We start from the raw sequence: 25,253 nt of genomic DNA on the forward strand, positions 1-25,253 counted from the left end.
TGGTTGGCTTTGACAGCACGGTCCCAGCGCCACATGGGTGGTGAGTCTGGAGCCCAGGTGTCGGGGCCACCTGTCCCCTCCTCTCATGGGCCCCTGTCCACGGACCGAAGGTGCCTCAAGATGGGCAGGTCTCCCAAAGCAATCTCCACCTGTGCCCCCAGCTGAGGCCTGCCTCCTCAGGCCCCAGGGTGGCTGGCAGAGATCAGAGGGCAAGGTGGTCTGGTCAGCAGGGTCACGCGAAGGATGACATCCAGCCATTAGTTAAATTGAGGGCAGTAGTTATGGTTTGGAAAAAGCACACAAGACAGCTTTGGGTTTGTTTGGTTTGGCAGTAGCGAGAAAGCCCAGGGCACCGGCAATAATATGAGGCCAAAGCAGAGCATGTCAGTATCTAGAAAATTAATTTTGTGTCGCTATTTTGGCGGAAGCCGTCCTGCCTCCGACGTCAATAGGCCTCATTTGAAAGTCTCTCAAGAGAATGGGGTCCAGGAGTTGGACTGAGGGCAGTGGTGATGGTCTGGGACAAGGTTACCACAGCATTCTGAGATGACCGCTTGGGCCAGGTGTCCTGCAGGTAAGCCAAAAGATGCTAATGGTCCCACCCACCATGTCTGACCTCCCGGGGTCCAAGGTGCTCTTTCCTACCAGTGGAGCTGCTTTCACAGCTGCACGGTCAGCATGACCTGTCCCTGCTGCACAGGGACTTCACCCTGTAAAATGTCACCATTTCTAAACCACACTCTCTGGCTGGGTTCACCCGTAGGTGTTGACAACGTGCCATCCTAGAATATTGCCCGGCTCACACTCATGATGATTATCACCAATGCCCGTAACTGCCCGGATCCAGCAAGTGTAGGCAGGACGGAGGAGAAGCCCCAGGTGAGACACCCTCAGCCCCTGCTCTGCTCTGCCACCCAGAGGTCCCAGGAGCCTGTTTTCCCAAAGGGCTCATGTGCTTGGGGTCTCTTGCAGCCAGTGTGGGCCTTTTCTCATTCCCCCTCCCCACTCCACAATTAAACATTGGATTTAAGTGGGCAATTTCTGGGGAGTTGCCACAATTAGGGTCCACGTTTTTGTTCAGTTCTTTTTTTAAGAGTCCCTTTTGCCTTTTAATGGCACCTGTTGCCTGTGGGTAACACGAGTCACGATACGTCCCATGAATGCCCAGAGGGCTGTCTGCTGCTGGGACTCGTCCCCATGAGGGTGGCCTCAATGATTGAGTGTATTCAGGGACTTCGAGTACGCAGCTGTATGGTGAGGAGTTTTTGAACAGCACGGCCTGCGTTTGCTCTCCAAATGGGAATGGAGTCGTCTCCAGAGAAAGTGGTATCCTTGGGAGGGGAGTAGGAGTTTACAGAGTCTCTTTCCCAGGACTGGCAGGTCCAGTGCGCTGGACAATACCCCCTGGAGTTCCTTTTGTCCCTTTTGGTGGAGCTGGCAGTCAGACTCGTTAGCCAGGCTTCCTTGGCCTCGTGTGCTGGCATCACTAGGCTTTGAATTGTCCCTTGATTGGCATGCCCTGTGCGATGGTGTATCCAGGTGGCTGCGGTATTTACCTGGGTGATGCGGAATTGGTCAGCTTGTCAGTCCCACTGACGTTCATTGTCAAAGGGTCATTTTCCACGGGCATCCATGTGGGTCATGAACAGAGGGCATGGGTCCTGTGCAGTCTGCTGCCACAATGTCCCTACAGGGGTTGGGACTTGATTATCCAGATCCATTGTCAGGGGTCAGACCACACTGACAGCCGATTGGCCACCAGCTACAAGTGGGTGAAATGTGCCAAGGTGCATTCTGGGAGTGTTTTACAGGACAAACACTACAGTCTGCCTCTCTGTCCGTGAGGCAGGGGTTTTTCCTCATTCACAGTTTACAGTTTTTCCCTGTGGTTGCCCAGCTGCCGTGGTCCTTTTAACTTAGCTGATCCATCTGTGAATTGGGTGCCAGGTCCTCAGGGACCTCAGTGTGAAACTCACAAGGAACTAAGGTGCTCACCCAGCCCCCATGTCTGGGATAGCTGCACCTGGGGGTGACTGGCCACCTTTCATGCAGGTGGGCGATTCCATCGATGGCTGATTTATTCCTTTCTTGGATGTAGTGTTTTCATTTGCTAACAGATGCTTGCTGGGCAGGGCCCACTTTGTCCCCTAATGGAGATGCCAGGGAGGAACAAGACATGGGGAACTGCTCTCTCATTGTCCTCCAGTGCCCAGTTGCAAGCCAGTAAGTGGCACTCAGCTGGGGTAGGCTGAATGGTGTCTGCCAGGCCATCGCCATAGTTAAAACAGCAGGGGTCGCCTTTGCTGAGTGTCAACATCCTTCTGCCGCAGGCTCCGGTAGGTATAATTGTCAGTCACCGACACTTGTAAATTTAAAGGCTCTTTAGGACTAACTGGCCTGAGGGAGGGCAGTTGTCCAGGCTACTGGGTGGTTTCCTTAAGCACCTCTGCACCTACCAGCTCTCTAGTTGGTGCGTGGTGATCTCTGCCCCCACCACCCTCGCCTTCTGTGCTGCGTTGCTGCCACCATGTGGCTGGGCTCCCACTTGTGCACCTGTCCCACTGCCGTTGTCCTTCCTAACCATGGCCTCTCCCCAGTGGCAGCATCCCTTACAGTCAGGAGAAGTGTCACTCCTACTTGACACATCCGTTTCCACAATGCATTCAGCAGGCTCAGTTCCCTGGGTGTGTGGAATGTGCACCAAATGAAACATGACACAAACTGGTTTCAGGACCATAACGGGGACATTCTGATGCGTAGTGGCTTCTGCGTAGGAAACATATGTTCCTCAGCCTTGAAAGGGACAGCACTTCTTTTCTTGACTGCCAGAGGGATGGAGTGCTGGGAACCCACCCACATAGTCCAAGAGACTGCTTGGCAGGCAGAGCCCTGGGTTTTCTTGGGGACACCAGCTGCCCCTGCTGGCGGAAGTGAGCTAATGTCAGGCTGTTGAGGGAGGCCACTGACTTCATTTGTGAGTGAGCACTTGCTTCGTCACAGGGTAGAGCTGCTCATGCTGGATTCTGACCCAATCGGTGGTACACGGCAGGGGCTTTGTCCCACTGGCACATTTTTACTTGTGGCCATGCCCTAAACAGTGGAACCTCCCCTAATACCACATGAGCATTTGCAGGGCCAGTCTTGTATGACACCTCAATACCAGTTTTGCGTTTCTATAGCAGGACATTGAATTGACCCGAAGGCCCCACTCACAAGATCACTGGAAACTGTTTTTCCCTGTAAATTTTGCCCAAATCTCAGCAGTTACATCGAGGCATTTTTGTTTGCTTGTTCTAAGGACATGGACCAAGGTGTTATCATGCACTTTTCAGGGGTTACGGCAGCAACATGGGGAGATCATGCCGCCTGCAGCTGGAGCTCCCAGAGTGCAGCGTGGGGGAACCCAGGCTCCCGTGCGTTGGGAGGGGGGCACCTTCTTTTCTCCTTGTGCCCCTCTCAGTGCCCACAGAGTATTTGTGCTTGGGGGGTATTTGCCCTTAAAGCAACTGAGGGCAGAAGAGAAGGGAGGGTAGAGACGGGGAAGGAGAGAGCAGCTTTACGCCAAACCTGCTCTGGGATGACATGTTTCAAGTAGCCACCAGCTCCCCTCAACAAACTTGCAGCTACAACTAAGACATCATTCTGGCGGCTGGTTCCAATCCCACCACGTGCCGCTCAGGGTCCAGACACTGAGTTACAGGCGGGAGAGTGGGGTCCCCTTGTTCCCCTCCTCTCACCCACTGCTTGGTGACAGCACACCCTACGGGATCCCAGGGAATCTTTTCACGTCCCTCAGCTTGGCCTCGTGGGCCTCTTGGTCATTTCTCCAAAGAGGCCACGCGTACACATATAGCCCCATGTTGGGTGCCAATCTATCAAGCAGTGAAGCGGTCCCCAAGAGGCAGTGTGGCAGCTATCACTACTGTAGCTGCAGGGGGGAACTTGCCACACATCCAGAGACCCAGTAAAGAAACATGAGCCCACAGGCTTCACACGGTTTGTCATCTGCACTGACAGCAAAAACAAGATCAGCGGGTGTCAGCTCCCGCACCCCGGTCCCACAGCATAACACTGAGCTGGGGGTCAGACAACAGGGTGGAAAGTGGTGGCTCAGCCAGTGAGGGGCTGCCCCAAATTACAGCCGAGCAGTTTTATAGCCTGAGGTTATTCCCTAAGCTGTGTGTGTGTGTGTATGTGTGTGTGTGTGAGAGAGAGATTGTGTGTGTGTGTGTGTATGTGTGTGTGTGTGAGAGAGAGAGAGATTGTGTGTGTGTGTATGTGTGTGTGTGTGTGTGTGAGAGAGAGAGAGAGAGAGAAACAGGAAGGCAGATGAGAAGGGCCCAGGGTCTCCCTTTGTCCCAGGCACAGTTGTAGCACCATCTGCCCTAACACGTGGCAGGGCTGCAGTCCAGCCTTGCCTCCAGGACCTATGTGGGGACGTGCAAGAACCAGTTTATCACCGAGCCTCCTTACAAGCCCCATGACCCGCTGAGAGGCACCCCTTTCTCAGGGTTCTGGGTTTCTGCCCCATGGGGCCCATCTTCCAAGTTTCGAGGTTCTGATAGTTTTAGCCTCTTCCATGTTTCCCCCCAGCCCTAGGGACAGGAAGCTGCTTCCTATAATTGTTTGAGAATCTCTTGTTTTGCCTTTTCAGTTCTTCACTTGCTGGGTGTGGTAGGCAGAATAATTGTCCCCGAAAGATGCCCACGACCTAATCTCCAGAACCTGTGAATGTGTCACCTTACATGGCAAAAGGGACTTTGCAGATGTGAAGTTAAGGACCTTGGAATGGGAAGATTACCATGGATTGTCTGCGTGGACCCAATCTAACATGCGAGACCTTACAAGTGGAAGAGGGAGACAGGAGAATCAGAGGGAGGTGGGACTACGGAGGAATGATCAGAGACGTGAAACGCTGCTGACTTTGAAGATGGGGGAGGGGCAGGAGCACAGGAATGTGAGGCCTCCAGAAGCTGGAAAAGGCAAAAAGAATGGATTCTCCCCAAGGCTCTGCTCACCAGGTCCGATGCAACGGTTTTGTTTTCTTTTTCTTTTTAATTAAAATGTTTTGGGGTGACAATGGTCAGTAAAATTGCATAGGTTTCAAGTGTACAATTCTGTGATACGTTATCTATGTATCAGATTGTGTGTTCACCACCCAGGGTCAGTTCTCCTTCCGTCACCATCTATTTGACCTCGTTTAGTCTCTTCTACCACCTGATGCAATGTTTTTTTCCCCCCACGACACCCAGTAATTCTCCAACACCAGTTGGAGTCATACAATGTTACTCAATTCCAACACTATCTACCTAGAGATAGCGTCAGATTTCACAGGTTAAGTAAGGGCTCAGTCCCACAAGACTGCCCCCATCCCTGTTACACAGCCATCTCCGTCCCATCAAGCCAGTAGGTGACTTGTACCTGACGGCTGTCATAAGACAAGCTTCGAGTGCTTAAGGAAACACCACCAGTGGATCCTATAGCCCTCAGACAACTGTGGAGATCTCTTCAGAATGACTCAGACTCTGCATGTAACCGTGGGGGCATTGTCCCTACAATGGGCGTCATCCAATCAGAAAAAGTGGCATGAAATTTGTCCCTGGTTTTAGCTGCGATGATCAGGGATGCGTCCCCGGCTCTGGAGAAAACTCAGGGCAGCTTCCGCTCACTGACCAGGGCGGTTGTGGATGACAGAATCTCTCTGCGTTTTTTCCTTGCAGGCTAAGGTGGAGTCTGCAATTTCTAGTACATTCTACCATCCTTGGATTACTCCTGTGGGCCAAGAGGAAAGGTCAACAAAGAAACGTAAAGAGAAAGCCAGCTGGCTGTCTAAGGTAGAGCTCCCTGGTGGTTGATGGGATTTGTTCAGCTGGTTGGATCCAGGCCCCTGGGGTATGTGGCTACAGTCAGGACTGCAGGTTGGCTTCATCGGCAGCTTGAAGTCCAGTTCACGGTTGGCTTAATTTAGTGCCGTATGAGTCAACTGAATGACTCTGGCCAGTATCTGTCAGAGGAGTCTGATCAAGAACGAATTACTCTAAACCCTGTGCCAGAGTCTTCCCAGAAAACGATTCTCTTTCTCTCCTTTGTGGGTTTTACTTCCCTCAGTTTTGTTCTCTGCCCTCTTTGTAGCCATCCCTCTTCCTGTCTCAAATCCTCTGTAGACTTGGGGGCAGTCCTACAAGACAGTCTCTGGGCCTGGGACTATCTGGATTGGGCCACCGTCAAGACCATGGGGCATGGACCACCCATCACTAAAGCCACCCAGGGCATAAATGTACAGTTATGCTTATTAGGGGAAAAGTACAAGCAGGGAGGCTGCTGAGCACACCCGGCGGTGGGCACACTGTGGGAAGGTTCCAGAAGCACCACTCCCCTGTCGTGCTGTTCGTTTTATAGGCCAAATGGAAAGATTTGGACAATTATGAAATACTGAAAGCCTCCTGGTCAGGAAGTGGTCTTGTAAAAAGGAGAAGCCTCTGAAACTTAGCAACTGACATCAGTCTGTTTCATGTTGACTCAGGCAAGCTGGGCAGGCTGTCTGCTCAAAGGGAGAGGAAATAAGCGTCCAGTGACATTTATTCAGCCTCCTCAGCCCTGCTTTGAATGGGGGATTATTGAGGAGTTTCCCATAAAACAATGTGCTTGTGCTGTGTGCAAACCCTCTGTTCATTCATCCAACAGATAAGTTTTGTGTCTCATAACATGTTGTAAATGTTGTTCCCATCCCTAAGGCTGTACCGGCTGCCAGGGCAGCCAAAGCTGCAGGCTTCACAGTCAGCCGCTGAGCCCCCACAGTGGCTCCTGGGTCTTCCTGGCCCTGCCCTAAGTTGCCCACAGCCTCTTTTTGAGGTCTTCTTCCATGGTCTTTCTCAGGTTCTCCCAAAGCTGGCCTCCCACCCGCAGGTGCTTTATCTTGGTGGCTGTTTCATAGACCAGAGAAAAGGAAGCAGTGTCTGCTCAGCTCCAGGGAGTCAAGCTTTCCAAGGAGAAACAATGGGGACTGGAAGGACAGAAGCCAGTGGGGCAGAATGCATCGAGCTGAGCTTCAAGGCTTGATTCGTCCTCTAAGGCTCTCTTTTGACCTTGAAGAGATTAATCCTCTGTGTTATTTTCCAGGAACTAAACCACGTTTCATAGAAACATGTTTTTCCTAGAAGAGAATTCCACTGGAGCTTTTCAAATGCTGAGTTACATCCACATAGGTAGACATGAAAATTTGACTTTATGTATCAGTCTTAAAAGAGTAATTTTATTCTGCTTTATTTATGTGCTTTCCAAAAAAGCATCTAAAACACTTGTAACCAAAACGTACCAGTCAATAAAAGCTCTTCAGTACAGGTTCAGCCTGGGGATAGGACAGAGCCCTAGCGAGTCAACAATGCTTGGGCATTTCAAAAGCTAGACGTTCGTTTTTAATACTCAGAGACAGGACGTTTACAAACTGCTTCACCGCTCAGCACAGCCATCGTACAACCCTTCCCCATGGAAAAGGGATCTCCAATTCCTCTTCTTCCCACTCATCACATCACCCCCTTGGCCATGAGTTCATCATTTGCTCCGATGGGTCATATGCTTTGTGCTGGAGGCCAGCATGGAACCAGCCAAGATTTTTGCCAAGTATCTCTCCCCCGTTTAAAAGACCAGACAGACATCAAAATAGACAGGCCTTGAGATTTCCAAAAAGTGTCCTGAGGCGGCAGTGTCCTAGAATATCTGAGCAGTGACCTGGAATTGAATTCCGTCTCCATATTACATTCCACCAGGCTTCCCGCATGCCTTCCTGTAACCCTCCCCAACCCAGGTCCCTTGCACCTTATCCTGAGAAAGCCATCGCTCATGGAAATGGGGCAGCACCTGCCAGAGGAAGTGACCTTGGGCAGGACAGGAGACTCTGACCCTCTCTTATAAAGTAAGCAGTACGAAGGTGATACCTTTTAATTATATGGAGATTACTGTCACCTTTGAACTAGGATGTAGTGGTTTGATTCTAAACCTTGTAACCTTTAGAAGATGGAACTGACATTTTGAAAATGGAATTGGCAAGATTTGTGAGTGGCTTAGATCAAAAGGTTAAGAGAAAGAGAGGAGTTGGGTTGACTAGATTTTAGTCTGAGTAACTGGGTGACTAGGACATCATGTATGGAGATCATGAGACTGGGGGTAGGTGGAAATTGGAGGTGGGCATGGAGAAGTCGTCTGGAAAAACCTTCGTAGAAGGAAAAAACCGCTTTGATTTTGAAAATTTCAATGTAGGAGAGTCTCTGGGTGCACTCACTTACGCCCCATTTGCAGCCCTAAAATTTATCCTTCTTAGAAGCTTAGCAACCATTAGTTTGTTTACAACATTATTTACAGCATTTATTCACCTACCGTAACTTGCTATGTGTCAGGCACTGTACTTTACTTATGAAGAACGTACTATTGTTAGCTGAAGCCTGGATCTTGAATAATTTGACTAAAGCCTCCTAGCTAGAAATATGCACAATAGAATTCTCTTTCTGTATAGTTACACTATGTAGAAAGTTAGCCCAATGCTTTGTGGCTTCAAAACAAACAGCACCAGCTCTCTGGTCCCTGTGAAATACACGCTACCCTGACCAGAAGCTTCTCCTGGTCACTACATACTTTATCCAGTGAGTGCACAGTACAACGTACTTGCTGAGCGAGATGCCTTTGAAAAATCCTTGGAACCCTCCTAGAGTATATTTTTGGTGACCATATTTCTTCCTCAAAAATTGCAACACAGGGCCAGACATCAGTAGTGCATTTGAAATCAGGACTGGTCTGGGGAGCTCAGATTAATAGGTTCCCCCTTGAGATGGAACTGGGAGTGGTGTCTTTGCAGAATTTAGTCCGTGAGCTGAGTGGGCTCTGGGTGTTCTCCTCCCAGAGCAACGCTCCCAGCAAATAAGCCATCACACCACCCCTCTCAGATTGACGCTTTCCCCTAGAGGTATAACCGGGCTTTCTAGAGCATTGTCTGACTTCTGAGGCCTCAGGTCCCAGCTGACTTTACAGGTGACATGGGAGGACCTCACTGGAGCACAGCCCCACTCCCTGATCTGGACCCTGAAATCACCTTTTAATCTATGTTACTTGTGACTTTGTGTGTGAGCAAGAGAAACAAACTCCAGGCAGCTCAAAAGAAGGGAATTTATTGTATGGATGCAGCATAGTCGTATGTGGTCTGGGAAGGACCAGAACTGGGAGTGGAGAGCTGTTGAGAACCCTGGAGAGTCATTTTGTCACCTGTTATGATTTTCTCTAGGCGCCGCCTTTTCTCTGTTTTCCTAGCAGTTAGATTTTTCTGCTTTCCAGTCACTGTCGTGGCCCCCAGAACCCTCAGAGTTCCATGGTATTAATTCAGATGCTCAGAAGAAAATGGATTCTTTCTTGGTCCCACCCCACACGCTGGGGAAATGCCCGCTGGGTCTGCCCTGTGCTCTCTTCTGAGCCTGAGTCAGGACAGGGCTGTGTGGTATGAACACCCCTGTTGTGGAGGCCACAGATTTGGGGAGAAATAGGCAGAAAGAAACTTCTTCTCTGAGTTTAGCCCTGGTCGGTTGCTGCTCAGAACAGTCAAGGAGAGAGGCGTGACTGGGCTCCGGCAAGGAGGTTTGTCGAGGTCCTGTGGGTGTTTGCCATTTGGTCACAGTCCCCTTGGATCTGTGGGCACTGTCGTTATTTTCTGTACAGTACACTTTCCACTTTTTATTTGAGGAACTGCTCCTTCCCCATTTCCTGTGGGCCTGGTGGGAATCGTACAGTATTTGTCCCTTTGTGACTGGCTTATTTCACTCAGCGTGATGTCTTCTAGGTTCATCCATGGTGTAGCGTGTGTCAGATAGTCCTTCCTTTTAAAGGCTGACTAATATTCCATTGTGTGTATTATACCACATTTTGCTTATCCATTCATCCATCAATGGACACTTGGGTTGCTTCCACCTTTTGGCTATTGTGAATGCTGCGATGAACATGGGTGTACAAATATCTCTTTAAGATCCTGTTTTCAATTTTTTGGGGGTATATTTGTAAAAGTGGAATAGTTGGATCTATGGTAATTCTATCCTTAATTTTTTGAGGAACCATCATACTGTTTTCCACAATGGCTGTACCATTTTACATTCCCACCAATAGTATACAAGGGTTCCAATTTCTCCACAACATTTTTTCAGCAACTCTTATTTTCTGTTTTTTTCTTTTTTTTTTTTTATTGGGGAATATTGGGGAACAGGTGTTTTTCCAGGAACCCATCAGCTCCAAGTCAAGTTGTTTTCAATCTAGTTGTGGCGGGTGCAGCTCACTGGTCCATGTGGGGATCGAACCAGCAGCCTTGGTGTTATGCGCACTGCGCTCTAAATAACTGAGTCAACCGACTGCCCCTATTTTCTGTTTATTAAATAGTAGCCATCCTAACGGGTGTGAGGTGGTATCTCACTGTAGTTTTGATTTGCATTTTCCTAATGATTAGTGATGTTGAGCATATTTTCATGTGCTTATTGGCCATTTGTGTGTCTTCGTTGGAAATGTCTATTGAGTTTTTTCTTGAATATGTCTGCTCAAGTCCATTGACCATTTTTGAATTGGGTTGTTTATTTTTTGTTGTTGAGTTATAAGAGTTGTTTATATATTCTGGATATTAACCCCTTATCAGGTATTTGCAAATGTTTCCTACTAGTCCATGGGTTGCCTTTTCACTTTGCTAATTGTGTACTTTGTTGTATAGAAGTTTTAAATTTTGATGTAGTTCAATTTATCTATTATTTTCTTTTGTTATCTGTGTTTTTGTAGTCATCTCCAAGAAACCACTGCCAAATCCAGTGTCCTAAAGCTTTCCCCCTATATTTTCCTTGAAGAGTTTTATAGTTTTAGTCCTGTGTTTAGGTCTTTGATCCAATGTGAGTTAATTTTTGAATTTGGTGTAAGGTAAGGGCCCCACTTCATTCTTTTACCTGTGAATATCCAGTTTTTCCAGCACCATTTGTTGAAGACTATCCTTTCCCTATTCATGGTCTTGGCACCTTTGTTCAAAACCATTTGTCCACATGTGTGAGGGTTTATTTCTGGGCTCCCTATCCTATTCCTGTGGCCTATGTGTCTGTCTTTATGCCAGCTCCACCTTGTTTTGATTACTTTAGCTTTGTAAAAAGTTTTGAAATCAGGAAATGTGCGACCTCCAACTTATCCTTCTTTTTCAAGATTGTTTTTGTTATTTGGAGTTCCTTGAGATTCTTTGCGGATGTTAGGGCAGATTTTTCTATTTTGGTAAAAAACACCATTGGGATTTTGGTAGGATTGCACTGAATCTGTGGATTGGTTTGGGTCGTATTGACATCCTAACAATATTAAATTGTCCAACCCATGAACACGGGATGTCTGTTCCATTTATTTGTGTCTTGTTTAACTTCTTTCAGCAATGTTTTGTAGTTTCTGGTGTGCAAGTCTTTGCCTTTTTGGTTATGTTAATTCCTAAGTATTCTTTTTGATGCGATTGCAAATGGAATTGTTTCAAAATCTTTTTCAGATTGTTCATTGTTGGTGTATTAGAAACGCAACTGATTTTTGCATGTTACTTTTGTGTCCTGCAACTTTTCTGAATTTGTTTATTATTAGTTCTAATAGTTTATGTGTGTACGTGTGTGTGTGTAATCTTTAGGGTTATCTGTATAAACAATCATGTCATCTGCAAAGAGGAGATAAGCCTTTTATTTCTTTTTTCTAGTCTAATTGTACTGGCCAGGTGACTGGTACTACATTGAATAGATTGAATAGAAGTGGTGAAGGTGGGCATCCTCTCCTGTTGGGAATCCAGTGACACACAGTTTATATTTTTTGTTATTGTCCCATAGGTCCTGAGACTCTGTTCCTTTATTTAAAAAGAAAACTATGTTGTCTCTGTTGTTCAAATTAGAGAATTTTATTAACTATATGCAAGTTTACTGATCCTTTTCTCTGTATTCTCCCTTCTGCTATTGAGCTCATCTAGTGTTGTTTTTGTTGTTAGTTTGTTTACTTTGGTTATTGTACCTTTCTAAAATTTCCATTATGTTCTTTATTTCTTTGCTGAGATTTTTTTCCTTTTTAAGTTTGCTTCAAGAGTGTGGCAATTGCTTGTTGGTGCATTGGTATAACTGCTCAAAAGTCCTTGTCAGATGATTCTAGCATCTGCATGTCTGTTGATTATCCTTCTTATTTGAGTTGAGATTTTCCTAGCTCTTGGTGTGAGTCATTTGGGACTGTACCCTGGACATTTTGAGGATGAGGCTACGAGACTCTCCTTTTTACATGTCTACTTTAGCAGGCAGTCAATCTATTTATGTTAAGAACGCGTGTCCTGGCCCATGTTTGCGGGCTGTTTTAACTGGCAACTCCTTTTCAAGGCCTTTGCAGTGCTGCTGCGGTCCGTGCTGGAGGGCTACGGAGAGACCAGTGTGAAACCTGGGCAGTACTCTACCCCGTAGTTCAGCTCACAGTGTTTTGCTGTGTTGTTCCTGGTCCGTTAGATAAATGGGATGTGTGCAGGACTTGCTACACAGGTTTAAAGTATCCCATTCTGCTATGGACTGAATTGTATACTCCCTCCAGTACCCCACCCCCACCCCCGCCCTCTCCCAACCCCCTCCATTCATATGTTGAAGCCTTAACCAGTAATGTGATGGCTTTGGAGATGACACCTTTGGGAGGTAATTGGGTTTAGAGGAGGTCACGAGGGTGAGGCCCTTGCAGAAGCTCCTGGCTGGCCTCCTCATCTCTGTCCTCCCACCTTTAGGTGCGGGCCACCCTCCCGAACCATGGCCATTGTGGCATTCCCCTGGCCAACACCCTTCAGTGGCTTCTTGTGTCTTTGAGAAAAGTGGAGACTGTCAGTCAGCAAGACCCTGCCTGCGAGTTTTGCAGATTCAGCTCTTGCTATGCCTTCTCTTCACACACATTCTAGCTTTGCTGAATGTATTCCCTCAAAACACCTAGGACCTGTGAGCCCGGAATTTCACCTTTACTCAGATGATGCTTGGGCTTACCTAGCCTGCTCTTAAGGAATTCTCCCTAGGCTAGGGGACCCATTCCCTGCTGGGGTTCCCAGTGCTAAAGTCCCTTACGCTAATTGCCTTGAGTTTTCTGCTGTCTTCCCTAGACTGTAGCCTCCCGAGCCAGCACTTCTGGTTTTCTCTGCTCTACTCTGGTTGTATAGCACAGTGCCTGGCATGTGGTGAACCAGTAAATGAACAACGAATGTTCTCCTGCATTCTATTGCATTTAGATCTCAGCATCAGTGTTTTGCAGTTCGTGATGGCCGGTCTCTGCTTCTGAGGGCGTCTCAGCCTGCAAGGCTTGTCTTCTCTCCTCCCCGTGTTTAATTTCTATTTCCCTCCTTTGCCCACAAAAATTCCTCTTTCGTCAAAATGCTCTCAAATGAGCCCAGCTGGGATTTGTAGTTTATTAGCTGAATTGAATCCCAGATTGCGTGAGAGACCATAGTGGGAGGGGGGGCTCTGAGCCCTGTTCCCTGGATCATAGAAGTGTGGGACCTGGGGAGATGCTCCCTCAACTCTTCTTGCCTCCTGGTGGCTCCTATTGCCCTCACGAAGGCTTTTGGGCTCCCTGGTGATGTGGATGGAAGCACGTCATGGCACATCAGGACATTTAGAGGACGGGAACCCGCACTTGCTACGGTCCAGAATTGCCTGTCCTGTGCTCCGTGGGTCTCCCGGTCATATTGCCCCTGTGTATGGAAAGCCTTGCAGGTGCAACCCGCAACCATCAGCTACTTTACAACATGCATCTCTCTGCTTCCTGGCCCTGGTTAGAAGCTGTTGCCTCAGGCCCAGTTCCAGTTTGCACTTTTGGAAGCAACAACCCTATACTGGGGACCTGAGAGGTGGCTGCGGAGTGACAGTGACATGTCAAAGTTCAGATTCTACATGGCAGACGTTTTGTTGAGGTGGCCTGATATACTTTAGCTGAGTCGACAGGGAGCTAACCAGTGCAGTGCAAGCCTGTGGACATTTAAAGTAAAGGAATGAAATGCAGAGCACGCACACCAGTGATGGCAAGGCAACCAAATTTTATTAAAATTATCCCAGTCTTATTGAATGGGTCTAGGTGATCATGTTTCTGAACAAGCCAATTAATTTTGTATGAAGAAAAAAATAGTGTTAGACCAATTTATTTGCAAACCTTATTTAAATGACTATTTACAATATTTTTATTTCTGCAGATAGGTGTATTTTTCTTCACGTAAAATGAAAACACGAAACTGTTTCCTAGGAGAAATGTGGAGCAAACCTACTATGCAACGTTTCAAGTCTAACTGTGAAGATCATCGCCCACCTGCTGTGCTTTGAAAATATTTGGATTTCAAAATGAGATGATAATTATATGGAAATAAAGGATGCTGCATGGAACTTTGGTATTAAATACTCTCATCATTAGAGACATTTGGGATAATATTCTGGCCCCCATGCAGAGGACTGATGGGGCCGATAATTCCCACTGAGCACTGGGAAAGGAGTGCAGGTAAACCCCTCGCAGGTGGGGGGAGACAATCGTATGAGATCTGTTTGGCATGGCAAAGGGACTCAGCGATTTGTGTTGACTTCTCCCAGCACCGCAACCTCAGTGCTTTGTATCGTCTTGTGTCAGTGAAGCAAGCAGCTCTTGGCCAACATTTGCCCGCTTTTCAGTCTCATCTGGATTGTTCCTCAGCCTTAGCTTGGTTTCCAGTCTCTGCCTCCATTCTTCTCTGAGCCTGAAAATAGAAACAAAACACACACAGAGGGCGTGTTCATCTCTTGGGTGTTGTGTTCATGGTGGGAGATGCTGAGAGAGGGGAGGTTGTGCGTGGCCGGAGGGCAAGATGCGAACTTTCTCCTTTTTGCTCAATTTTGCTGCGAACCTGCTTGAACAAGCAGTCTATTTTTAAAGACGAATTAATAGAAAATAGACTAACAAGTCACATACTTTCTCAATGCACTTCTCCCCAGGCGGTACTCCTCTGACTCTCGGTAGTAAGTCTGTTTGCCAATTTCCCTTTCCCAGAAGCGTTTCAGCTCGTGGCAGGTGTTCCCACAGAAGACCTCCCGGCGGACGTACTGATTGTTCATCCCCTGAAAGAGAAAATATCAGCCGAGACCCCGTAGAACACGCTCCCTCAGGCTCCACAAAGTACAGACGTTGTTTACCTGAGGGAGACCCTGGCCAGGCACTGACCCTCACCAGTGGGGGTGACAACAGCCACCTGTTGTCAAGACCCAGTGACGTGACTGAGAAGCTCCCCACCGGAGCGTGGCAGGTCAGAGGGACCTCGCAAGGACCTTTGTCCGTCCTTCTCACAGAAGAACAGCTCCTCAGCTTATCAACAGGACTACGTGCAGGCATTTTATGCATTTCATTGTCACAACTGCCTCATGAGTGGACATTACCTTCTCTATTTTAGAGGTGGGACATCTGAGGAGTTATGGGACTTGCCTGTGGTCCCCCAGCTGTGACCGGCAGAAGGCAGGCTGCATACTTCTGGATGTTTTCAAGCCCTTTCTTAAAGGGGTTTGTCACAGAGGACTCCCAGTGTCTGGCACACCAGAGCAAGAAGCTTTGAGGTATGTGTGCGTGTGTGTGTGTGTGTGTGTGTGTGTGTGTGTGTGTGTATTGGAATGATATACATCAGACCCTCACAAATGCTCATTTGTTTTACATGAAAAAACTCTGCCCAACTCCAGACCTCAGTGGGTCCAGGAGGCAGGTCACAAGCAGGGACTGGACAGCGAGAGAGAGGAGTTAGTGGGCTATTGGAAATGTCCAGGGAGAAGCAGTGCCTAGGTGACAGAAGCAGCAATAATGAAAAGGGACGGGATCACAGGGTATTGTGAGGGTGCCAACTCGTGTGATAAAGAAAGGTGGGGGGGTATCAGTGGAGCCTCCAGTGGCTGTGTCTGTGCAAAGGTGGGAACACCAGGCAAGGCTCGTGGGGAATGGCTCGAGCAGTGCTGGACACAGTGTGAGTCGCCTGGGCGCTAATATCCACGGGACATACAGGAGGGGCATCTGGACACGTGGGCCTGGAACCCAGCATGAATGTCGGGACCACAGCTCCCTCTCAGACACTGACTGGGCAGCAGCGCTGGTGGAAGGAGAGGGATTTGAAGCCACACGTTTACTCCAGACCTGATTGTGCACTAACTTGATGCACCTTCTGCTTGTCAAAAATTCTCTGGGCCTCAGTTTCCTCCTCTTTAAAATTTCTCTGAAGATCAAATTTGATCATGATCTGAAAGTGTTCTGCAATTTATGAGGTTCTGAATACATAGAACTTTCGTAGTTCTTACACTTCAAGTTGCACAGGGGAAAACAGTGTTATCAACAGTAAGTAGTCATAGTTACCTCCCCCAACGTTCTTTCTGTAGAGATGAAATAATTCCACTTGTCTTCTCTTTTCTTCTGGATCAGTGGCTGTTGACCTTGGCTGCCCACTGGAGTCACTTGGGAGCTTTACAAAAACCTGACGCTGGGCCTCCATCCCCAGGGAGTCCGATTCCATGCACTGGGACTGGCCTGGGCAGCATGCGTCTTCAAGCTCCCCCTGTGATTCCAGTGTGAGCCAAGGTGAGAACTGCAGTCTTTGATCCTGTCCTCTCTCTCCCCAGGGAGGCTGAGGGGATGAGGGCTGGGCATAGGGATGGCACAGTCACAGCCATCCTGCAAAGTAGGTGTCATTTTCCCATTTTGCAGATAAGAAAGCTGAGGTTCAGAGGTAGCAATTTGACTTTACCAAGTTCATCCAGCTGGTAAGAAGGATGAACTCAGGGCCCAAGGCTCCATCTGCCCCTTAACTGTCCCCTATGGAGGAGAGTGACTTCCTCACCTCCTGGAAGTGCTCACTGACCTCATACTTTCCTGGCAAAATAGCAGAGATCTGACTTTGCGGTGAGGCCCCCACCCCAGAGCAGAGTTCTTTGGAAATGCGGACTGTCCTATGTCTTATTTAAATATCTTAAAGTGTGTAGTGATGGCCAATAAATATTTGTTGAATCAAATAAATGTTCTGTCCAACCCCCAAGTTACACAATTCTCAAAGGCTGGCCCAGGAGGGGCAGTGGTCCCTTTGGCAGTGCCGCAGGCGTCGGGGAAAGTCTGTAGGGACAATGTGGGGGCTCCCTCAAGTCACCTTGCCTGCCTAGTGGCCCTGGTGGCCCTGGCGGTGCACGTTACCGTGGAGCATGCTTCTCAGGGATGGCAGGAAGGAATTAATTCCCGTTTGCACGGTCCTTTACTGGAGGTCATTACTACAGAGTAATCCCGGTCCTTTTGAGTTCATGTGAAGTTTCTGGTATTCGGGGGAGAGACAATTTGGGAAAGTTATGTGCACATTAGATTATTTCTCCACAAAATTTAGAAGGTTCATTTTTACTCTGAAACATCTACTTCAGAAGAAACGAGCAGCGAGAGCCTGAACAGAGACTGCATGTCCCGTTGGGCCTACGACTGCCTGCTCGTCTGAATGCTCTGCCTGCGTTTGGGTCCGGAGGCCGCCCAAGCTCCGGCTCAGAGAATTGCTGAACACAAGGGCGGCCTCCCCTGCCAAGCAGAAAATCACATCAGAGTGGGCCCAGAAGAATGCAGGCGGCAAGCTCCGGAAACCACTCCTGCTACGTCTGCTTCAGCCTCCTCTTGGGCTGAGCTTCTGGGGCTCCAGGCCAGGGGAGGCACCCAGAGCGGTTAAGGCAGAATCGCAGACCCAGCACCCTTGGGCCAGGTGAGCCTCACACCGGAGTGAAGCAGCTGTGTCCCGCAGGGAGCCAAGGGGTGCAGACACCACAGAGTCCATCCGTGCCTGATCCACGAGCATCAAAACCCTTTCTCTCACCCACTTGCCTGCCATGCCCACCCCCCAGTTATGCAGCAGCTGTATGCTGGGTGCCAGTGAAGAGGAAGCAGCCCAGGACTTGGCATCATGACCAACATTCATTGAACATCTTCTCTGCTCTGACATCAATTAACTCATTTAATCTTTACCCACCTGGAAATGCCCACCTCTGCTTCCCAGCCCTCCTCAGGATGTCCTGCGCTCTCCAGCTCTCTGTCTGCTTTTGCTACACAGTGACTCTGGGCCTCTTGGCCTCTCCTGTCCCCAAGCCACACCAAGTGCCTTAGGCTGCAAAGTGCTGCCCTGCTCTGCTGCTCTTCTCTCCTCTCCTCCTGGCAGTTTCCAGAAGTTGATATTTATGAAACCTCACCTCACCTCTAGCGGATGGCGTGAGAGAGAACTGAGGGTGGGCACCCCCCAGGGGAGAGAGTACCCATCGTCACCTCAGAGCTTTGGGACTTTCTTTGTGTTCTGAACCTCAGTTTTGTCATCTGTGAAATGGGGTTGTTCTGAAGATTAAATGAGATCATGCTCATGAAAACGCCCAACACAAAAGGGCATTAAGCATCATCCAGTGTGCCCAATTCAGTCTTGGCCCTCTGGTTTTCTCTGTGTCCAGCAAAGGACATCATTGGCCAAAGCTAATAGAGTGTAACTGACAATGCCAGAAGCAGATTGGGGTGGTCTGGGGTCGGGTTGGGGGAGGGGAACGACTGCAAATGACCATGGGGGACTTTATAGGGTTATAGAAATGTTCTATGTATTGTTTCTAGTGATGGTTACAGAGCTGTACATAATTGCCAAAGCTGATCAAACTGTACACTCAAAATGGGTGAATTTTATTACACACAAGTTATGCCTCAAAAAAGTAGAGAGAAAATGTCTTCTGTGTTTGGACTAGAGATTCATCCATGTTCCCTGACTCTAACCTCCTGGGAGACCCTGTCAGCATCTCATTGTTAGGGGTCAGTCTGTTCCTTCACGTCACCCATGTTTCTGTGAGCATTTGTGTTTCAGTTTCCTGGCTTCTAAAACAAGGGTACTACGCTGCCTTGCAGAAATGTGAGGAGGATATCAATAGGCAGAAAGCCCTTTGGAAACACAGGAGATTGTCCTTGATAAATAAATGGCTCCATTCCTCTGTATCTGCTCGGCCAAGAATCCAGCTACCAGATTACACTTCTCTGGAGAGAACTGGTGCTACTGCTTCCAGCCCATCACCACCAACTGGGAAAAGCTATAACTTCAATGACAATTATGAACTTTACTTCACAAAATTAATTTGTGCTTAAAGAGAACAGCAGCATGTAACACCTTCATCTCCATTCAGTTAAACAAAGGGTGTTGAACTTTTACCATCTGTGAAGCATCTATGCACCACGAGGGGCCAGCTAATGCTCAGTGAATCAACTAAAAACAAAGGCACATTTGTCCGTTGTGAGTCCTAACGCTGTACCAACCATTTAATTTTCCAAGCCTCAGGTTACTCAGAGTATTAAACCCAAATTGAGGAATGAGAGAGGTGGTTTTTTTTAAAAAAAAAGAATTTTGGCTTAAACTGCTCGTTCTTAGGACTGTTGGCTAGAGTGGCTCATTATATCCCAGCCGACCGTGCATGCTACCAGTATATTTCTTGTATATCCAACACCTCAGAAGAGCAACTATTTTTGTGATTATTTTTCACAACATTTAAAAAGGCGTCATAAAGTTCACAGCTTGAAACAGAACAGAGCGTTCCAGTTCCAGATAAAATGGAGGAAGCACACTCCACCCTGCCTCTCCAGACACTGCAGCTCCAAAGCCTAGACAGACTTCAGCCGACTGAGGACTCTGAATAGTAGACGGAAGCAGGTGCCCCAGAAAAATACCAGAATTCCAATAACCATGGAATGGCGCTAAACTTTCTATTTTTACTCTTGGCTCCCCTGTTGAGACTCAAGGCAACTGTAAACCCACAAGTGGGAACATGGCCAGACAGAGCTCCAAGAAGTCCTCCGATTGTAGGGAGAAAGGAGACTCCTAGTGCTCAGAGAATCAGGGAAATCACTAGTTTTTCCTTTCTCCATCCTCTCAGGTGTCCAGGGAACTCCAAGGTGAGGCAGCAGCAAGGGAATTGACTGGCATGGCAGCTGCAGGACCTGCAGACACAAAGCCCTGAGAACCGCTAAACTTGCTCCGATAGGAGGAGCTGTGGTCCTATGGTGTGGAGTGGACCCTCGCTGCTTTTTCTCTCTCAGACTTCTGGACATTTGACCCCAGATGTGAGTACAGCCCCAGGAAGTGCACTGGCAGAACAGGTAACTAAAGACCCAGGTTTCTGGCCAAAGGACTGAAAGAAGGGGAGTCCAGGGAACTGGAAATGACCAGGGATACCACAGAGGTGGGCAGACCTCTGGAAAGAGACTCCTTAAAACCTGCTTATGAGCACCAAGGCTGGCATTCTGGCTGCACATGCGTGGTTCTGATCGCAAACAGCAGAACTAGTAGAGAGGAGAATCATCATAGATACAGAAAAACTGAACAACATCATCAGCCAACTACATCAAAGTGTGATCTATGGACCTCTTCACCCAATGATGGCAGAATACAGATTCTTTTCAAGTAAACATGAAGCAAACCACAAAAATATTCCTAGAATAAGTGAGTTTAGCAAGGACGAGATCAACACACAAAATTAATATATTTTGCATGCCAGCAATGAACAATTGCTGAAACTGAAATTAAAAACACAATACCATTTATAACAACCCCAAAATGAAATACTTAGGTATAAATCTAACAAAACATGTACAAAATACGTTTGTTAAAAACTGCAAAATGCTGATGAATGAAATGAAAGAAAACGTCAACAACTAGACATATGTTAATGATGAGAAGACTCAGCATAGCAGAGATATCAGTTCTCCCCAAATTAATTTATAGTTTTATTGCAACTCTAATAAAAATCCAAGTTAGATTTTTAAAAATAAAGACAAGCTGATTCTAAAATTTATATGGAAAGGCAAAAGAGTAAAGAGTAAACTACAGTAACTAAAGCAGTTTTGAAAATTAAGAACGAAATTGAAGGAATCACACTGCCTGGTTTTAAGACATACTATAAAGCTACAGTAATGAAGATATGTGGTGGTGGGTGTTGGCAAAAGGACAGACATGTCACAGATGTGTCTCAACAAATGGTGTTGTAACAATAGGATGCCAATAAGAGAGAAAAGAAAGAAAGAAAGAAAAGAACCTGACCCAAACCCCACATTTTATACAAAAAGTAACTCAAAATGGATCATAGAGCTAATATAAAATGTAAAACTTGTAGGAGAAAACGTAAGAGAAATTTTTTTGTGTGGCTTGAAGTCTTAGACATGACACCAAAACCACAACTTATACAAGAAAAAAATAAGTTGGGCTTCATCGCAATGAATATTTTACTCTGCAAAAGACACTGTTAAGGGAACAAAAGACAAGATACAAACTAAGAAAAAATTTTTGCCAATTACATATATGACAAAGGATTTGTAGCCAGAATAAATAAAGAACTCTCAAAACTCAACAATATGAAAGCAAACAACCCAATTAAAAGATAGGCAAAGCACTTTAACAGACACTTCACCAAAGAGGATACACAGCTATCATACGAGCACATTAAAAGCTGTTGAACATTATTCGCCCCTGGGGAAATACAAATTAAAACTATGTAGAGATACCACTACACCTCTACAAGAAGGGCCAAAATAAAAAAATTATTGCCATTATCAATTTTTAGGTAGGGTGGGTGTGGATAAGTTGGAAGTCTCATACATTGCTGCTGGGAATGCAAAATGGTGCAGGTATTATTTCAGAAAACAGTTTGGCAGTTTCTTATAAAGCTCAACATATACCCACCATATGACCCAGCAATCCCACTCTTAGGTATATAGCCTAGAGAAATGCAAACATATGTTCTAGCAAAAACCTGTATATAGTTCTACTTGCAAATTGTCAAAAAATGGACAAACAACCTAATAGTCCTTCAGTGAGTGAATGGATAAAAAACTATCCAACATCCATTCTATGGAATACTATGCAACAATAAAAAAGAACAATCTATTGATACATTCAATAACTTGGACGAATCTCAAAGGCATCATGCTGAGTGCAAGAAGCCAGTCTCAATAGACTATACATTCTTTATGATTCCATTTATAGGACAGTCTGGGAAAGACAAACTATAATAACTGTCTGGGGTTAGAGATAGGGGGAGAGTATAACTATAATACAAAGGCATAGCCTGAGGGAATTTTTGGGGGTGGGTCATGGAATTGTTCTGTATCCTGGTGGTGGCGGTGGTTACACGGAGCTGTATGGGTGATAAATTCACAGAACTGAGCACATACAAAAGAGTCATTTTTTGCCACATGTTAATATCAAAATAAAAAATTTAAAAAAGTAACAGAAATGTTTTTAGTCAAATGTATTTTCATTTTTTGCTGATTTAATAAGAGTCAGCCATTGAAAAGTCTAAAGATCAGTTACTGTCCCTGAAGCAGCACTGGACCTTGCTACTCAATTGTCCCATGAACCAGCAGCGCTGGCGTCCCGTGGGAGATGTTACAAATGCAGAGTTTATCAGGACCAAAACCTGAACCAAAATCTGCCTTTTTAACTAGATCCCCAGATGATTCACGTGCATAGCGAAGTGGAAGGAGCTCGGCTTGGAAATTACAGAGACCAAAACTTAGTACCTCCTCTTAAGCCTGTCTTCTGAGAAGCCCACTGTGGGTGAGCAGCTGTATTTGAACATTCCTTGGAGCTGTTAGTTCTCCGGGGAGGTGGGGTAGGGGCTGTGTAGCATCTTCCCCTCAATATGCCCTGTTTTTCTTCATAGTATCTCATCTACTCAGAGCCTTATTCAGTGAACACTGGCACTGATTTCTGGCTTTCTCACAGAGTTTAGCTTGTTTTCGAATGCATCACCTAAATACATAAATTAGATATGGAAAAACTCCATTAAGATACCTAAGTCTCTTCTAAGCAGACACTAGGTAGGGGCTTCCGAGAAAAGGTGAATCCAGAGGCTGAAAAAGACAGGCTCACAAGGAGTTCACCCACTTCACTTCCCCCGAGAAGTGCAAGGCGAACTCCATCCCAGGCACACTCAAGTTCAACACCCTTTACCTTTGAGATGAAGCTGCTGCTGCCTTGGTGGTAAAGGAGGGTGAGTAGTGCCACTCTGAAGGCCACGGCCTGGTCCTGAAACCTCAGGGTCTCAGCCCTTTATATGTGGAGTGGAGGAGTCACAGAAATGCCCTAGCCTTTCAAGGTTACATGCACTAAATTAGTATCGGAATCACAGAGGTCTCATTCCAGGGACATGGTGGCCTCCTTCCTGGTGAGAAATTGCTCCCATGCGCTGCTTCCCTACCCGCCCCAGGGTAGGAGAGCTCTGCTCTGGCAGAAGCTGTGGGGACCATGAGTTGGCTGGAACCGGTTATTGTTTAGAACATGCTCTGGATTATCCGGGAGCACGAACCTGCTGTGCCTCGGGCAAAGCCACCCTCCACCCCTCGGGTGTAAAGGAGCCTTGGATGGTGTGACAAGTCACACTTTGGGGTCACTTTACCGGATGACTTAGGGAGCCTTGCTGTCCTTTGGAGCCGCTAATCCACGCATGGAGCGTAATGAAGACTTCACAGTCTGCTCAGCTCCCCCCCAGCGAGAGCAGGAACTGGCCAGGTGACACTGTCTTCCAGTGAATGGGGACTGTCTTCCAGTGAAGGCATGAAACCGGGAAGGGCTTCTCAGCTGAAAGTGGCCTTCAAGTCATTTCAAAGATGGCGTTGTGATTTTGGGTTAAACACCTGGAATGGGCCCTTGTCTGAGAACAGTCCGGTTGTCATCACACCCTGCTAGCACATGGCTTACCACTAAGTGTCCATGTGGGAAGCGAGGGCAGTGAAGCTGGTGTTGACTCTGTGGCGCTATTTGAATGGGCCTTTGCCCTCCTCAGGTGAGTGTCTAATGGAGCAGCAGAACCAGCTCACGTAGGTGAGGTAGATCTGGGCGCCACTGTTCACAGCACGACCTATTCAAAATGATACTGACAGCAACCCTGCTATCACAGACATGTATTGAAAGGGAAAAACACCCGTTTCGCGTACAGTGTCTTTCTGCTGATAAATGTTATATATGCAAGCAGAGAGGATAGGATAAAAATAGCAGTAAAATATTTCTTCTATGAATTTTTAAATGCCCTTTTCCTCTTTAAACGAAATCCACAGTGGAACTGAATATTTAAGAGGTGAAAGATTATCTTGAAAGATTTTTGGTTTTTTTGCACTGACATGCTAAATGTTGGGAAAACCTTTTTAATTTCCTCACACTTTATGGAAACCATTAGTAAGTCCTTTAAGAAAAAACTTATCAAATTAAGCTTCTTAAGTGTTGCTGCTCCCCCAGTCACCCTGTCCCAAGTGATCTGAAAAACCTACTTAATCCCCTAGCATGGAAATTTATTTATTTATTTATTTATTTATTTATTTATTTATTTATTTGATTTTTATTAAAGTATAGCTAACATAAAATATTATATTAGTTTCAGGTGTACATCATAGTTATTCAACAGTGCCCACCTCACACTGTATGTAGTTATTACCACATTATTAATTATATCCCTATGCTAAAGAAGTCATCACCATGATAAGTCTAGCAACCATCTGACACCGTACCATGTTATCACAATATTATTGACTATATTTCCTATGCTGTATATTACATCCCCAAGACTTAATTTTATATTTTATATCTGGAACTTTGAAGCTCTTATCCTCCTTTATCTTCCCCGCCCTTTAAAAAAATGTTCAATTACTGTTGACATTCAATATTCATTTCAGGTGTACAGCACAGTGGTTAGACATTCATCTAATTTATGAAGTGATGCCCCTGACTAGTACCCGCCTGGCACTGTACATAGTTATCACTATATTATTGAGTGATTATATTCCCTATGCTTTACTTTACATCCCCATGACAATTTTATAACAACCAATTTGCATTTCTTATCCCTTCACCTTTTGACCCTGCTCCCAACCCCCTCCCATCTATCACCCCAACAGATCTAGTACCATCTGCACCATACATAGTTAGTACAATATTATTGACTGTGTTCCTTACGCTGTACGCTGCATCCCCATGACTACCGCGTAACAACCGATTTGTAATTTTTAATCCCTTTCCCTTTTTCACCCACCCCAAAGCGCCTCCTATCTGGCATCCATCAAAATGTTCCCTGTATCTGTGAGTTTGTTTCTGTTTCGTTCATTTATTTTTTGTTCTTTAGATTCCACTTATAAGTGAAAGCATATGACATTTGTCTTTCTCTGTCTTACATTCAGCAGAATACCCTCTAGGTCCATCCATGTTG

General features: G+C 46.5%; 1 protein-coding gene and 1 long non-coding RNA gene across 3 annotated transcripts; one reads left to right on the top strand and one right to left on the bottom strand.

Annotated features, from left to right (window-relative positions):
* The first annotated feature begins 902 nt into the window (after positions 1–902).
* LOC148758213 (uncharacterized) lies at positions 903–16,599 on the top strand. Its single transcript, XR_016021261.1, has 4 exons — positions 903–5,021; positions 5,721–5,834; positions 14,219–15,596; positions 16,444–16,599. It is a non-coding gene; the product is annotated as an uncharacterized LOC148758213 (long non-coding RNA).
* On the bottom strand, positions 14,617–23,082 carry FAM240A (family with sequence similarity 240 member A). Of its 2 annotated transcripts, none has more exons than XM_019724033.3 (3): positions 23,009–23,082; positions 14,962–15,107; positions 14,617–14,749 (listed from the first exon to the last, which is right to left on the bottom strand). In XM_019724033.3, the coding sequence occupies exons 2-3, from the start codon at positions 15,102–15,104 to the stop codon at positions 14,617–14,619; spliced, it is 276 nt and encodes a 91-aa protein (XP_019579592.2). In that variant the 5' UTR covers positions 15,105–15,107; positions 23,009–23,082. The 2 variants fall into 2 exon arrangements, with proteins under 2 accessions (XP_019579592.2, XP_088654327.1); XM_088798201.1 differs by lacking the exon at positions 23,009–23,082 and adding an exon at positions 20,251–20,313.
* Positions 23,083–25,253: the final 2,171 nt, after the last annotated feature.

The sequence above is a fragment of the Rhinolophus sinicus genome, chromosome 5, assembly GCF_057876585.1.
Source record: "Rhinolophus sinicus isolate RSI-liver-muscle chromosome 5, RSI-T2T, whole genome shotgun sequence".
NCBI lineage: Eukaryota > Metazoa > Chordata > Mammalia > Chiroptera > Rhinolophidae > Rhinolophus > Rhinolophus sinicus.

What these genes read in the sequence shown, in the direction of transcription:
- FAM240A (XM_088798201.1), bottom strand. Translation starts at nt 20,313, where the DNA reads ATGTGCAGCCAGAATGCCAGCCTTGGTGCTCATAAGCAGGTTTTAAGG. An exon ending in TAAGGAGTCTCTTTCCAGAG is followed by an intron (nt 15,108 to 20,250) that starts GTCTGCCCACCT and finishes TTTCTCTTTCAG; the next exon opens with GGGATGAACAATCAGTACGT. An exon ending in GGGAGAAGTGCATTGAGAAA is followed by an intron (nt 14,750 to 14,961) that starts GTATGTGACTTG and finishes TTCTATTTTCAG; the next exon opens with GCTCAGAGAAGAATGGAGGC.